The 16,015-nt window shown below is 42.1% G+C and overlaps 1 protein-coding gene across 6 annotated transcripts in view; it reads left to right on the top strand.

The window, feature by feature from the left end:
• The window catches only part of PPP1R12B (protein phosphatase 1 regulatory subunit 12B), a 161,658-nt gene that overhangs the window by 29,319 nt on the left and 116,324 nt on the right, over positions 1-16,015 (top strand). For all 6 annotated transcript variants that reach the window (XR_004000217.1, XM_030561182.1, XM_030561181.1 and 3 more), the window contains exons 2-4: positions 8,329-8,459; positions 10,808-10,926; positions 14,919-15,078. Coding sequence is in view for 5 of the 6 variants with exons in the window: in XM_030561182.1 (XP_030417042.1) it covers positions 8,329-8,459; positions 10,808-10,926; positions 14,919-15,078 (410 nt within the window). In the remaining variant the exon portion in view is untranslated. The remainder of the gene's footprint in view (positions 1-8,328; positions 8,460-10,807; positions 10,927-14,918; positions 15,079-16,015) is intronic.

Genomic DNA, 16,015 nt, shown 5'->3' with positions numbered 1-16,015 from the left:
GGGGGAGGGGAGAAAAAGGGGGCTAATGTCAGGGTTTCTCCCCTCCCCATTGCTCCTGCACCTCGCTTACCTCATCAGCAGGGGGACACTGACATTGGGAAGGAGCTTCTAGGCAGTAACTGCCATCTCAGCAAGCTGATTTAATTAACAAGGCACTGTACTTAAGCCTGGGGTCAGCTACTTAAAGGGGAAATGCGCATTTTTTCTCTCTGTCTGCCCTCCCTCCTTTTCTGCTGCCTTGTAGAGTGTTGAGAGTTAACCCTTAAGGGCTCAGTCAATTGCTAGTTCATTTAGCAGTAAGGCATTCCTTGGAAAATATCCCACCCTCTGACTCCTCCACCTCAACCAAGCTTCACAATTATCATCATTGTGTACCAGTATTAAACTGTATGTTTAAAACGTATACTGTGTGTGTGTGTAATATATATTACATTAATTCTTATGGGGAAATTGGATTAGTTTGACCTTGTTTCACTTAAAGTCGCATTTTTCGGTAACATAACTACAGTGTTAAGTGAGGAGTTCCTGTATTTGGAATCTGCAAGTTTTATAAACTGAGTTTTTCCTCCCAATGAAAAACTGGTAGGGGGTCTGATCCCTTGCCAGGACCAGATTGAACACAAGGAGGTGCAGATAGAAGTTACTCAGCAACGCCAGAGATTTGAAGCATACAAGCGATCTTCCTTTGAATCCTAGTTCTAGTCACTGCATGAAACTTGCAGTAAGAGTCACTAAAGCAGGGGTCGGCAACCTTTCAGAAGTGGTGTACCGAGACTTCATTTATTCACCCTAATTTAAGCTTTCGCATGCCAGTAATACATTTTAATGTTTTTAGAAGGTCTTTTTCTATGTCTATAATATATAACTGAACTATTGTTGTATGTAAAGTAAATAAGGTTTTTAAAATGTTTAAGAGGCTTCATTTAAAATTAAATTAAAATGCAGAGCCCCCCCTAGACCAGTGGCCGGGACCCGGGCAGTGTGAGTACCACTGAAAACCAGCTCATGTGCTGCCTTCGACACCCGTGCCATAGGTTGCCTACACCTGCACTAAAATATGAAATAATATACCTAATTGTAAAAAGCATTTAGAATGAAGTAGCTGCCAATAAAAATACATGGGTCACTAATATTTTTACCCACATAAGAGGCCAACGCTGGCTCCTTTCTAAGGGCAGCCCTGCTGAAAATCTTGGGCCAGAGCAGCAGTTCTCAAACTTCATTGCACTGAGACCTCCTTCTGCCAACAAAAATTACTACATGACCCCGGGTGGGGCCGGAGCCTGAGCCCCACTGCCTCAGGCTGAAGCCCTTGTACTTTGGCTTCAGCCCCAGGCGGCAGGGCTCAGGCGTCGGCTTCTGCCCCAGGACCCAGCGAGTCTAACGCTGGCCCTGGTGATCCCTTTAAAATGGGGTTTTGACCCACAGTTTGAGAACCTGTGGGCTAGAGTGAACAGTACAGATGCTATCCATAATTTCTCTCCTTCCTCTCCCATCCCATTGGATGATTTAGTTGGGGACTGGTCCTGCTTTGAGCAGGGGGTTGGATTAGATGACCTCCTGAGGTCCCTTCCAACCCTGATATTCTATGAGTCTATGATTCCAGTGCAAGCTATATTTCTACTTTTTGCAAGTTTTACACAATCACACATTGTAAGTAATGTACTGTAGCCTGCTCTAGAGGAAACTTAGTGTTTCCACATTTGAGCAACTGTTGTAAGCAGGGCTTTGGAGCTGTGCTCCGGCTCCGCTCCAGCTCCAGGCAAAAACCTGCAGCTCCACTGCTTCAGAGCTGCTCCGTGCTCCAACTCTGGGCTCCGCTCCAAAGCCCTGGTTGTAATGGACTCTTGTATTGTCTAAAGCTAAAAGGGGTGAGAATTCTTGACTATTTTTTACTTTTTCTATACACAAGAAAACAAACTTCAGTAAACAGTGTAGTTAGGGGGCCTTGTCTTCCACGTTTCATACAAAATAATTGCCGAGCTAAAAAATGGTGTTTTCTATTTCTATGCTAAGCTTCTTCTGGAGAAGTTGAAAGTTGTGGGCTGTATTAATACAATATCGCTCAGTTTGCTGTAGTGTTTTTGGAGTGTTCCCAAAGAGAAACACTGCATCAAATCAAAGGGGAGGACTCTTTCTACAGCCATATCACTTCTGGCTCTTAACTTGGATCTCCTAAAATGTCAACATGAAGGACTGTTAACACTTGAAGAGGCCATCAAAGAAATCTAAGGGGTGTTTCAGAAGTTGGAGCTCTTCCTTCTGAATGTATATGGAGCCAGTTCTGCAGTATGGCATTTTGTGGTACTATCTTTAGGAAGAAATATAAATGCAAGGTCCTGATGACTTGTGCTCAATAAAAGATTCAGTAGCATTTTTATAAGATTATAGGCATTGTGTTCATCTTATCTAAAATCACTCCTATAATTTCAGATGAATATTCTCTCTCGTATGCACATGCTCCTGTGAGTTTTCTCCATGTAGAGACAGTATCCAAGATTTTCCAAAGTGATTAGCAATTTTAGGTGCTTCAGTTCTTAGGAAACTCATTGTAGGAGACACCGTCAACTGACTTAATTTCAGAAAGTGCTGAGCACCCACCCTCTGAAAAACAGACCCCAGTAAGATATCAAGTAGGGCCTCAAAGTCCCTCCTGAAAACCATGACCTATAAAATTATAGTTACATAAGTATTTATTAAAAAGCTACTTATGATTTATTGCATGCAACTAATTGAAATGCACAACTGCTAATCCTTATTCAACCTCACTTCATTAGAAATCATATACATGACTGAACCTTGTCTCAATCTGTTCTTCCGCATAGCTAGCAAATATTAAAAAAAATAAATATTTGCTAAGCAATGTCATCACGTTGCATGATCTTATAACCCTGCACAATAACATCTCATGACATTTAGATGTACGGGGCTGGAGTGAGGATTGCTTTGTTTGGATTTTAAAGGCTGCATCATTGCTACATTAAGGATTTAAATCCACTTTTACATCCTGGAATGCTCAAACTGCATGCATACATGGGCTAGGCAAATATTGCCACCTTTGGGGTGGCAAGTGAATGCCAACAGGCGAGCACAGCTTTGTAGCCTTTCTTTACTCATTGTTTTATCCTGCACTACCCAGGCGAATCAAATTACTATGCTGTAGACTTCTTTGCAGGAACAGGTGGGGATTTATCCCATTATCCTTTTTCTTTCCCGCTTGCATTCCACAGGAATTGTGCAGGGTGATAAATTCAAGGCCAGTATGAGAGAGACCCCCCCAAAGAATGCATTTCCCCGCTTTTTTGCATCTAGAAAGCTTCCTTGGAACCCAGTTAATCTAGTGGTTTGAGTGAGGACCATTTTAGTTCCCTTAGCTGACACCCAATCTGTTCACTTATAGTTGGTGGTGGCTATTTTTGTAGTTCAGATGATAAACAAACTAAACTCTATTCTATTTCTGTCTAACTCGTACAGTGTGGACAATGTGAGTGCATTCTCCTGATTGTAAAGTCAATCATTTAAAGTTTACCTTTCAGGTAAAACTCAAACAGAATAACAAAGTAATTTTACACAAGCAACAAATGTGTAATTTTTGCCAAATAACTTGTATCTCATAGCCCCATACTACAAGTTGTTCCCTGTGAATTTAAGTGAACTCTGCAGTCTGCTAAAACTATGGGCCAAGAAACATTTAAAATGTTGTGTGTTAAGCCCTTTTATTTACTCTTACTGATCATACAAGATTTCCAGGCATAATTAGCTTTTTTTTATATTTTCATTCCCAGGTGAAAAATTAGGTAACATGGAGTTGAGTTTGTAAATATTGCTTATTGAAACATGGGTGGGGAAAGCTTGAATCTTATCTTGTGTTTAGGGTGGCATCTTTGAATTTTGAAGGCTAAACTTATTATTGTCTATTCTTTAATTCAGGTTTCCCCAGACTTAATGTCACTTGTCCCCTAAAAAGAGATAATGACCTTCCATTCTGCCTCCAGCTCAATTTAATTTAAAATTTGTGTATAGAACAGTAAGCGTGCTAGGTAGAATTGGTGTATGATGGAGACATTTTGATGAAATTCTTGAAGAGGACTCTTGTGTGCTAAATTCAATGGAATAAATGGTCCCAGAGTCAAAAGTTTTAACGTGACCCTTTCACTGTACAATGTTAAACATGGTTCAGTGTTCTGAGTACAGAGACTTGGACATGCTTAGTCTCATGGTGGAAATGCTAGAAATCTAATGCCAAAATTTGGAAATTTACTGATTAGGATACAGAAGACAAAAAAAAAAATAAAATATTTTGAGTTTGAAATTAAGTTGTTTTGCATAACCACTCAAAGCTGCAAATTTTTGTCAAGTATCCAGCACATTTACGGTAGTTTTAACTACTAAGAAATCCTTAATTTCAAACTCAAAATGTTTTGTTTAATCTCTTTTCTCTTGTGTATGCTAATCAATATGTTTCCATCCATTCCAGTTTCCATTCAAATGCAGCTTAATACAAATCGCTAGTTAAAAAAATCTAGTAGATAAGAAATTCATCTTTCATAATTTTCTAACAATATAAAATTGTAAAAATTGAGACTGAATAAGTGTACATTAAGCTTTATAATTGTTTCAATGTGTATAGATATTGTTTATACTCCTAGTTAGCAAATAAAGTATCAAATGTAGACTTGCAACATGCTTAATTGTTACTAACAATGAGACAACCTCTAGAAAAATAGCTAAAAGTGCAAATGCAAAACAAGATTTAAAATCGGTCATTTGAATCAAGGCTTCCTATTTGCTGATTTTAAACCATGAGTAAAATATGTGATTTTAAATCAATCCTCCCTGTTCTGCTCTCATGTAACTTCCTCTTCTTTCTTCTGTACAGCCCACAAAAATAACTCAGAGTTGGAGATATGTATAACACTTCTTATCCATGAAAAGTGTAAATATACTGTGAGAGGGTTGTCTGGAATGTGGTCACTTTGGGGAAGAGATCTGAAAACAAATCTCTTTTGGGTGACTGCTTGTGACCTAAGGTAACCCAGGAATAGCTTGTTGTGATAAAAAGCAGGGCCGGCTCCAGGCACCAGTGCAGGAAGCAGGTGCTGGGGCGGCCAATGGAAAGGGGTGGCACGTCCGGGTCTTCAGTGGTGGGTCCCTTGGTTCCTCTCGGAGGGAAGGACTGGCCGCCGAATTGCTGCTGAAGAATGAAGCGGCGCGGTAGAGCTGCTGCTGAAGTGCCGCCCATTGCGGCTTTTTCTCTCTCTACCTCCCTCCCCACTTTGCTGCTTGGGACGGCAAAAAAGCTGGAGCTGGCCCTGATAAAAAGAGAATGTACTTGAGTTGAAATTGAATACTCCAGTATTGCATTGTCTGTCAAGGAGGATAGTTCAGGTATATAGTATTACTTTTGGAGTAAGTGATGTGTATTTTGGGGTATATAGGATTGTCTCCTGGTTTTTGTGGTTCTGGGTTAAATGCCGGGGCAGTGTTAAAGCTGTTTAGGTGACTGTAACTGTTATCATGCTATACTTCTGATTTCGAATAATGCTAGTGGATTTTTTTGAGAGAATGATCTATGAGGCTTTTTCCTTTCGTAATTGGTAGATGTTTCCAAATCTTGTAATAGGATCGAGTGCGGTGACCTTTGGGCTGCACAGGAATCATTGCCAAGCATATGCAGTTCTTGCCTCTGAGCGGTGCGAGCTGCTTTCCCACATATAGATCAGGCTGCTGCTACTGCCCTGTTTCTGCTTCCCAGTCCAGTTTTGATGCTCTTGGAGGAGCATGCTGGCTGGGTATGGAGAATACTAAGGAGCAAGCCGAGGTTCTGTCTACATGTACAGCGGTGCAGTTGCAGCGAGTCTGGTGATGATCTATGTTGATGGGAGAGAGCTGTCCTGTCGGCATAATAAAACTGCTTCTGCGAGCGGCAGAAGCTACTTTGGTTGGAGAAGGTCCCCCACTGACGTAGCGTTGTCCACGTAAGTTACACTGACATAAGTACTAATGTCGCTCAGGGGGGTGGTTTATTCACACTCCTGAGTGACATAAATTATGCTGACATGAGCTGTAGTGTAGACATAGCCTTAGACACCCTCCACCTTATGCCTCAGGACTTTAAAGTGTAGGGAGTGGGTTGTAATAAAAAATCCTACAAAGGAAGAATTCCTCCTAGGGGTATGGCTACACTTGCAACTTCAAAGCGCTGCTGCGGGAGCGCTCCCGCAGTGGCGTTCTGAAGTGCGAGTGTGGTTGCGGCGCTGGCCAGCGCTGCAGGTACTCCACCTCTCCGTGGGGATTAGCTTACAGCGCTGGGAGCCGGGCTCCCAGCGCTGGGGCACTGTTTACATTGGCGCTTTACAGTGCTGTAACTTTCTGCTCTTAGGGGGGGTGTTTTTTCACACCGCTGAACGAGAAAGTTGCAGCGCTGTAAAGCGCCAGTGTAGCCAAGGCCTAGCAGTCCAGCCACTCCATCTCCATTCAGGTGCAAATCAGTAGACAGCAGGATTTTTTTTATTTTATTTTTTTTTAAAAAGGGCGGCTTCCCTGCAGGCTAGAGACAGGAATAATATGTACCCCCATGGGATGGGAAAGCTTAAGAATTTTGTCATCCTCTTTTGAAAACTTCCCTTCCTGACTAGTTATCTCAGCATCAGTTGAGTGTGTCCTTAACATATTCAGATTTTGTTTAAAGCTTCTAAGTAGACTCCTCACTGAAAGAGCAAATATGCTGGTAAAAGTACACAAATACCCTGGGTGGACATGAGTGGTAAGAGTCCTAACTATTTAATAACTGATACCCCCATTCTGCTATAGTTTAATTACAGAATGCAGGCTTTTTATTTTAGATGTTTGAGGAATGAATATGCTTATGAAGGGAACCTCACAGTATTTTTATTTAACTTCAGATGTGCTCTTTGTTTCCTCACTGTTTTTTTGGTGGTGAAGTGGCTTTTTGTTCGAAGGACAAAGTAGCTATTTTTAGATTGTGTATCACAACAAACATGCCATGGTGGCCTAATTAGGGACCTAAGGAAGCCTGCAGCCATGGCCTACAGATGATCATTCTGGCCAGAGGACAAGCGCCCATATATGTGCACATAGGAGGTGTGTAATCCTTCAGTACTTACTACACCTCTGACCTCCAAGTAACTCATTTTATCTTCTCCTCTACTCCTTCCCCTGCCAAAAAAGTTAAAGGACTCCTTGATAAGCACAAACAAGAACACAATAGAGAATCACATATGAGTCCAGCTACTTTTGAGCAATGAAGGGGTAAAGTGTTTAACTTCCAAGTATTCATTCTTTTTTGTGAGCTTTTGTATGTTTGAAACATTGTCCAAATTTGCCTAAAACCGATCAGAAGAATGCCACTCTGTATGTCAACTATTGGGCAGATTGTTATGTTTTGATGAAGCTAAAGGGTGCTGGTGGTCAATCATCTTCACAGTGAATGGAACCTTAAGTGCTGGTCCAGTTTGAAACATGATTGTACAAATGTTTTTGTGAGGATCCATGTCTGTCTGTCTAAATGATTTCCACGCCAGATCTGCTCAGGTTACACAGAAAAACATTTGTCCTTACACTCAGCTTTGCAGGCTTAGCCTGGGATCTGAAAGTCAAGCTGGTTCTTTCTGGCAACCTCATCGCAAAAGTGTCTGCAGTTGAAATCTAGTAGTATTGATACGCATGCTAGATTAGAACCCCACTCTCTCTCAAATAGCACTACAGAATCCAAGCAGCTAACAGGAATAGTCAAATTTAATTTTAGGCAGTAAAGTAAGCAAAAACTACTCTTAATACATGAGTTTGAGTAACAATATGACATTTTTATGTTGTCACTTCTCAGTAAAATTTCATTTTCACTATGGAGTCATCTGTATAAAGGGGCAAATATCCCATTTGCAGAAGTTCTGATTTTCCTGCATGTTTGACTGTTAATTTCCCTGAACTCATACTTGGGCTGCACAACCCTAATGCAGTAGTTATTTCCTGGAGTGTCCTGGCATTCATGTCATTGAAGCTTTTCTGGAACAGCATGATCTAAATAAATCTACCAGTTACCTTGCTTACAGGAATCTAATGCCATACTTAAGATGAATATAGACAGATCACTTTACAGCATGATCCTTTCCTCTGAGGCAGGGTGTGTATGGGGAGAGAGGGAACAGGACAAACCAGTATAGAGATATCAGAGGCAGAGCTGTCAGGTAGACAGACATCAGTGAGCAGGTGTAGTATGGGTGTGAAGCCTAGGTATCACTTACTGCTAGTAAACCGAAAATGGAAGTTGTTTACTATATTTAACACCACCTGCTTCCTCCCCCATAGGCCTGTATAGACGAGAACCTGGACATGGTGAAGTTCCTGGTAGAAAATGGAGCCAGTGTAAACCAGCAGGATAATGAGGGTTGGACCCCCCTTCATGCTGTGGCATCCTGTGGCTATCTGAACATAGCAGAGTGAGTGAGTTTCAAGCTGTCATGAGTATTTACAATAACAAATTCCACACCTTCCTCCTCAGATCTGGCACATGGAAGGCTGATGCCATGTGACTCAGAACGGCAGATGTTGGAAATGCTAAGTTAAAAGGACAGAAGAGAAGATGCTTTTAGTCTTTGCTACTGATTGTAGGGGTTTGGGTGGAAGATGTCACCAGTCTGCCTTTTGATAATTGCATCTGAAGTCCTTAATGCAATGTCAGAGGTCTAAGCTAAAACTGCTGAGTAAAACAGAAGCACAATGACTGACTGTGTGCACACTAGAGAAACGAGGTGGGTGAGGTAATAACTTTTATTGAACCAACTTCTGTTGATGAGATAGACAAGCTTTCAAACTTACACAGAGCTCTTCTTCCGGTCACACTAGTAAAGCACAAATCAGCTGCAGCTCAACTGCTTGCTGAGCAGCTATGCCTGTCCCTCTTCAAAAGGGAATGCATGCAGAATTTTAAACTTTACAGAGGGGCTTTGGGACTGAAAAGGTTTTATTTTTGGTGTACATTTGAAAAATGTAAAAGGTGTATAATTACTGTGATGCTGTTACTCCAGTTTAAACCCATACTGTCAGACACGGTGCACAAGTGTAAAGTGGTTAAATTATTGGATTAAGCAGCACCAGTGTAAAGCATTGCTTTTTATGCCCATGTAGCATCTCTCTGACTAGGGGTTTGAAGGATAACTATAGTTATGTTCTCTTGAAAATGTTCCTAATGTAGACAGGTTCTAGGAGCAGGGCTGTCCTTACCCATACGCAAAGTACACAGCTGTGTAGGGCACCAGAAAATTTGGGGCACCACATTTTCTGGTGCCCTGCGTAGCTGTGTGCTGCTTCAGCCCCTGATCTGCCCCTTCCCCATGGCCCCTGCCCCTGCTCCGCCCTGCCGCTTCCCCGCCCCAGCCCCGCCCCCACTCCCCTTAAGGCTTGTCTACCTGGAAACACTCAGGAAAGTTAATACAAATTAACTAAAGGTTTGGATTTGTTAAATTGCATCTATGTGGACACTCTCATTCAGAATTAAAGTAGGCTTAATTTGGTGTAGATAAGATCATAGAGTGAGTGACTTGCTTCTCAAGATTACTCTGACTTCAGTATTTGGAATCAGTAAGTGTGCTGAGAGGACTAACACACTGCAATTGACCGTGGTATTCATTCCAACCCATGGGACCAATAACTCTAATTGCATTGGGGGAGATGTTATGATGTTAGATTTGTTGTTCTAAGCCAGCCAGTTACTGTGAGGATCTGTTTAGGAGAGTGGAATAACTGAAATAAAAATATTGCAAAACTAAGCAATAGGGTTCTCATTTGATTGAGCTGTGGTTCTGAAAAGCAGACTGGCTTATACCCAAGGCAAATAGAAATTAGCAATTTTTTCTTCAATCTCTGCTCCATGCACTGTTCTAGCCCAAGAAATGTCCACTACAGTTCAGTTACTCCCGTCTTCTTGTGGGTGGCCTTTTGCTTGAGTGACCCAGGCAGACTCTGCACCATTGCACTGATGGTGAGTGGCAGGGAATGCTAATTTCCAGTGGCAAAAGGTTAAGGAAGGTGTTTTTTGTGGGTTTAACTTGGGTGAGGAAGAACATTTTGATAAAGATGTGTAACATTTTTGATAGAGGACATTTAGGGGAAAGCTCAAGTATAAAATGATAAACTTGGCATCAAATATCAATGCAATTTCTGCATATCCTAAAACCCCATCAAAGATATCATGGAGCTAATAAGCTTAATGAATGTGCAGAGTTTGGAGAACAGCTACTTTGTTTTTTCATGTCTAAATCCAGAGCATGGAGAAGCCTCCAGATACTGTTTAAAACTTTAGGCTTCCTCCTCTGGAGAAGCTTTCAATGCAAGATAATCTTCGTAAATTTCAAATAAGCTTTTCTGAAAGGGGATGAAAATAAGGAAACAATATTTTTCCTGCCACTCCCTCCCTAACCTGTAAGACCTTTAACTGAGAACTTTGCTAGTTTTTCACATTCTTTAATGACATGCAGGCTGAAGGAGAAATTGCCTGTTCTTGTATGAACTTTTGATTCACTTATAAATAGAGAAGTGGAAGAACATAATGAAGATCAGTCTTATTTGTTTTTTTTAACTGGCTGTATGGAAATAGGTGTATATCAACTGTTTGCATGGGCTGCGATGGAGGAGCAGCAGGAGTTCTAAATTCCTAAATTGAGAGGCTTACAGAGCAGTCTCATTTGGGATCTCACTTGAATCAGAAAACCAGATACTCTGTTCTGTCATATTTGAATTTCAATTCTGGTAACAGTCTGATACATCAGTATGGGTCTAATTTGTATAGATACTTGCTCAGCCATGGAGCCAACGTGGCTGCTGTGAACAGTGAAGGTGAAGTCCCATCTGACCTTGCAGAGGAAGCAGCCATGAAGGACCTGCTTCTGGAACAAGTAAAGAAACAAGGTAAGCCAGCTGTGCACTCGAACATGCTTCCTTTGGGCCTTCTAGGGGCTTTATAAGGAAACTGGATATACTAGATGTCTTGATGAAGCTGAAATCTGGCCCAAGGAGTAGCAGAACAATTTAACTTGGATGGCCTGGCATTAGAATCATTGTACAAAACACACTGTGATATAGTTTACAAATTACTAATACTTAAGTTTCCATTCTGCATCCTCTGTAAAAGGGCTTGTACAAAGAAGGCAAAATACCACATGGCTGAAAATGATAATACCTCATACAGGATTTCTTTACTCTCAGATTAACTTAAATTCAGGTCTCCGATATCCAGAGTGGATTGGTTTAAATCAGTGACTTAAATCACTGATTTAAAATAATCAGCCACAATATTTTGATTTAAATAATTTGTTTTAATCTTGTGTTACACTTGTACTTTTGAGTTACTTTTCTAATCAAAGGTTGATTCTCATTGGTTGATAGCCATAAAACATGTTGATTTGCAGCTAAAATAGCCTTTACATTAAATTTGGTACTTTTTACTAACCAGGATGGTACACTATACATTATTTATACACAATTATTTAAGCAATTATAAAGGTTACATTTATTCAGTTTCTTAACATTTTTTGTTAGAAAATGGTGACTCATTTCTTTACTAGATTATTTTTTGCTCGTGATTTGTCAAACTGCATTTGGATGGAGATTGGAATTCAATTAAATGCTCCAAAAGCATTTTAAAATTGTCTTTATTAAAATACCTTAAAGTTCTAGATACGTAGGAAAAAAGTGTCCCATAACATGTTTTGCATTTAATGCTGATTTATTAAACAGAAGTACTATCTGTTGTTAATTAATTGAACTGATTGTGTCTGGTTACCATGTCCTGCAAGATTTTAGAAATAGTAAATACCATCCTCTCACATGATTTTTATTCATTGATTGAAAGGGGTATTTTTCCTGCTTTTTCAACTCGCAATTGGTTTTTCAACTCTGAATGAACTAGTCATTGAACTGAATTAGTTGAATGAACTGAAATGATGAAAACATTAACCTCGTCTGCATGTACAGAGACTCTTGTCAAAAGCTGGTTTAGCACTTCAACAAACTGGCTGTAGGTCCTTAGCCAGTGACTTCAAGTTCAGTGGTTTGACTTTATTTAAAACTTTGGCAGCAGTAGTACCATTTGAATATTTTTTTCTTTAATTTAAATGATTTTAATAATTATAGTAAATTTAGGCCTTAAAATTGAAGTTGAAATAATGACAACTCATATTGTTTATTTTTAAAAAGAAAAATGTATTTAAATACAAATCCAGTTTGAATAAACGATTTTTTTGAAAACCAGCTAGTTGATTTTTATCCATCCAGTTGGTATCTGTGAAGTCCTAACTTCACTGAGGTCTGTTATAATATTGCCATCATGTTATTCCTAACAAGAAAAACTATTTCAACTTGGATTTGCATTTGATATATTTTTCTCCACTGGGAACAGCAAAGGTCTTGTCCATACTGGGATTTTATAGCAGCTGCACTGTTTTAAAAAGCGTCTTATGTCTGTGTAGTTTGCGCTGTTTTCAAACCAAGGTAAACTGCACTGGTGCAAGTTGCTCTTTATAACAATGAAAAGCATTGGTGCTAGTTATGATGAGGGCCCTACCAATTTCAAGGCCATGAAAAACATGTCACGGACCATGAAATCAGCCTTTCCCTGTGAAATCTGATCTCACCTGCTGCTGGGAGCCCGGGGGTCCTAGCTGCTATTCCGACCGCGGGTCAGGAGTTCTCTTTCCTCTACACGTCTGCTTTTGGTGGGGAGATCAGACCCACCTCCACAGGTGGCACAGAAATGAGTGGTACGTCCTCACTTCTGCGCTTCTGTAGCCCAGGAGCTGGGCTCTGGGCTTCCATTCCCCCCCAGCAGCTCCACTTGCAGCTCCAGGCGCCAAGCTCAGGTCTTGCTCACGGTGACTGCAGCTGGGGCAGCCCGGGCTGTGGGCTTCAGCCCCGCAGCTTCGGCCAGGGCTTGGGGCAGTACAGGCTGGGGCTTCCTCTGCCACTCCAGCCGGAGTAGTGTGGGCTCGGGGCTTTCACCTCCCTTCCCACCCCAGCAACTCCAGCCAGGGCAGCGTGGTTTCTGGGCTTCCACACACACACACACACACCCTTCCCACCAGCTCCAGCTGGGGCTCAGGGCTGCCCAGGCTCGAGGCTTCAGCCCCATGACGGCAGCTGGGGCTCAGGGCACCCGGGCTCTGGACTTCTTCCCCTGCTGCTCCTGTCAGGGATCAGGGTGACCTGGTAGAGGCTTCTGCCATGGGGCTTCTTCTGGGGCTGTGGCACCTGTTTTTCCTGGGGGCCCAAAAATTGGCCGGGGGCTCTTGCCTTAATTTGTCCCTGGCATGGGCTAGCAGCTAGGAGCCTCTGCCTGGGGTGCTTCCAGCAGCATGAGCGAGACTCTACTCACCTCCACCTCTGGGAACCACCTCTAACTGAAGGAAGCTGGGAGGGTGCTGCCTTCAGAGCCCCGCTCTGAACTCAGCACAGAAGTGAGGGTGGCAACGTTGGGACCCCCTTACAACAACTTTGCAATCCACTCCATGATTCCATTTTGGGTCGGGACCTTCACGATTACAGCACCATGACACTTCAGATGTAAACATCTGAAGTTGTGAAATTGACAAATTAAAACCCTATGGTCATGAAAGTGACCAGAATGGACTCTGAATTTGGTAGAGCCCTAATGATGATGTATAACCCCCTCGGGCACACAAGGCCTAAGTGTTCCCTCTACAAGGCCCTGCCTAGACCAGCTATCTTTGCGCTGGTGTGGCTAAGCATATTCCACACGTCTCCACTGGAAGCTTGCACCAGTGTAAAATTGTGAAGTTCTAAACAGCAGTAAATATACTAACCTGCTTTATCTGCAGACTTAGGAAGGACTACAATGGTGCCTTCCCTTTTGGAAAGTTTTCTCTGCTGCTATAAGGGTTAGAGCCTTAACTTTTAAAAATAGAAGCTTAAAGTCTGTAATAATTAATGGAGCTGGACCCTTATGCTCAGAGACCGTTTCCGACTTGATATTGGCGTCTGGGAGACTGGAATTTTCAAGCCTTGCTTAGGAAGAAACTTGAAAGCCTGCCTAGAAGGTTCGCCAGGAGTTTCTATGGAAAATGTAGCCTTTTCTGAGTTTTACTGCATTTCCTTGGAAACGAGAGCCATTTAACTCTGCTTCGTTGTTGCATAGCTTACTAATGATGTTGGTCCTGGAGTAGTCTGTGTACTGGAATGAATCCAGCCTTAACCCACATATGCAGTTTAGACGTTGTGTTGGCTGTTTTGTTCCTAAATGATCTTTGGGGCAGGATCAGTGGCTCCATTATTATAGGAATGTGATGAATCTTGTTCCCTTCCATGTGGGCGCACACCAACATATCTGTTCGCATTTCTGCGGTCATTTAAATTCATCACCTATTTCTTTGCAATACAACACATTGACTTCAGTGAGTTTTGGGCATGCAGGAATGGACTGTTAATAAGCTCATTTATCAATAGTTTTTTTGGGGGGTTAACCTTGCAAAAAGCATCTGAGGTGCATCTCATCAGCTGTACACAACAGATTAAATGTATATTCATGTTTAAATCAGTTTGTTAGTCTGTTCTTTAGGCTGTGCTTGACTCTTTTCAAGCTAGATCTGCATTTTTGAGGACCCAATTCTTGCACCCATATTTGATTCATGCTTTACCTAGCAATTAATTGTGGGCTGGCTTATGAATGAGTCTCTCAGTTTTAAGTATTATTAATATTAGTGAATTTGTTTGTATTGAGGGTGGTTCAGGAGTTCTCCTACATCCTAGGAAATGCTGTTAGTGAGCTTGTGGAAGACATTGCAAAACGGCCAAAAACTTTGTTAAAATTATTCCATTTTAAATTGACGCACAAGTACAGGTGAGTTTTGGTCTGATTTTGTTTTTCCGTCTGCGATCTGCTCCCACAGGGGTGGACCTGGACTTGGCAAGGAAAGAGGAAGAGCAACAGATGCTGCAGGATGCACGGCAGTGGCTGAACAGTGGGAAGCTTGAGGATATAAAGCAACCTCGGTCAGGTGCTACTGCTCTGCATGTAGCTGCAGCCAAGGGCTACTCTGAAGTCATGAGGTAATGACGCCTTTACATTGGTCAGTGCCTTGCTTTCAGTTCTGTTGTGGAATGGGGCGCTCCTAGTGCCCTAGTTGGGGGTGGGGTTTGCTTTGGGAGTGTGGGTGGTGGGAGAGTTAGGCACCCAACTCCCATTCAATCTCAGCTGTTCCGTTTATAAACATATGCACCTCAAAAGATGCCCATCCAAAGCTCTGGGTGCCTCGGGGTGTTTCTTAGCCTGAAATTGAAATAAGGTGTGTGCCTCTCCTTCCCCTTGCCATGTGACCTTAGGGGAGAATTGCAGAGAGAAGCCAGCCAGACTGCAGCCTGTAGGAGCAGAAGCAACCACAGCAGGGGTCTGGGAACATTCTCATCAAAAGTTTTCAGATGTCTTGTGCCCTGTGCTGATTGACTGTTTACTCCAACCTTCTCACTTCCTCTAACTCAATCTCTTCACCTGCCTCTCCTACCCTCACTCTCTTTGTTCCATAAACTGATCCCCTCCCAAGTAAACCCACCCAAAAGAAGAAGAAAAAATATGGAGCTATGTGACATTTGCCACGATCACGTTGTTGACTTTGCTGGTGTGTTCTCATCTCCCACCCTGTCTCTGTCTTGTATATGTAGACAACACTGTCTCATGGCTTCCTTGTACTTCGCCGTCTGTCTGCATCCATCTACATGTAGATTGTTTGCTCTCCAGGGCAGGGACTGTCGTCTTGCTCTGTTTTTTATGCTCCTAGCACTGTGGGATCCTGGTCCATGACTGAGGCTTTTAGGCGCTATAGTAATACAAAGTACCGTATATACTCGTTCATTAGCCCACTCGTTTATAAGCTGACCCCCTAAGATGGTTAGGTAAAAATAGCAAAAACTGTATGACCCTTTCATAAGCCAACCATATATTTCAGGTTTTGGCAAACTTTGGCTCCCGGCCCATCAGGGTAAGCTGCTG

This window comes from Gopherus evgoodei, chromosome 4, assembly GCF_007399415.2.
Source record: "Gopherus evgoodei ecotype Sinaloan lineage chromosome 4, rGopEvg1_v1.p, whole genome shotgun sequence".
NCBI classification, from domain to species: Eukaryota; Metazoa; Chordata; order Testudines; family Testudinidae; genus Gopherus; species Gopherus evgoodei.
This window is presented reverse-complemented; position numbering and strand designations above follow the sequence as displayed.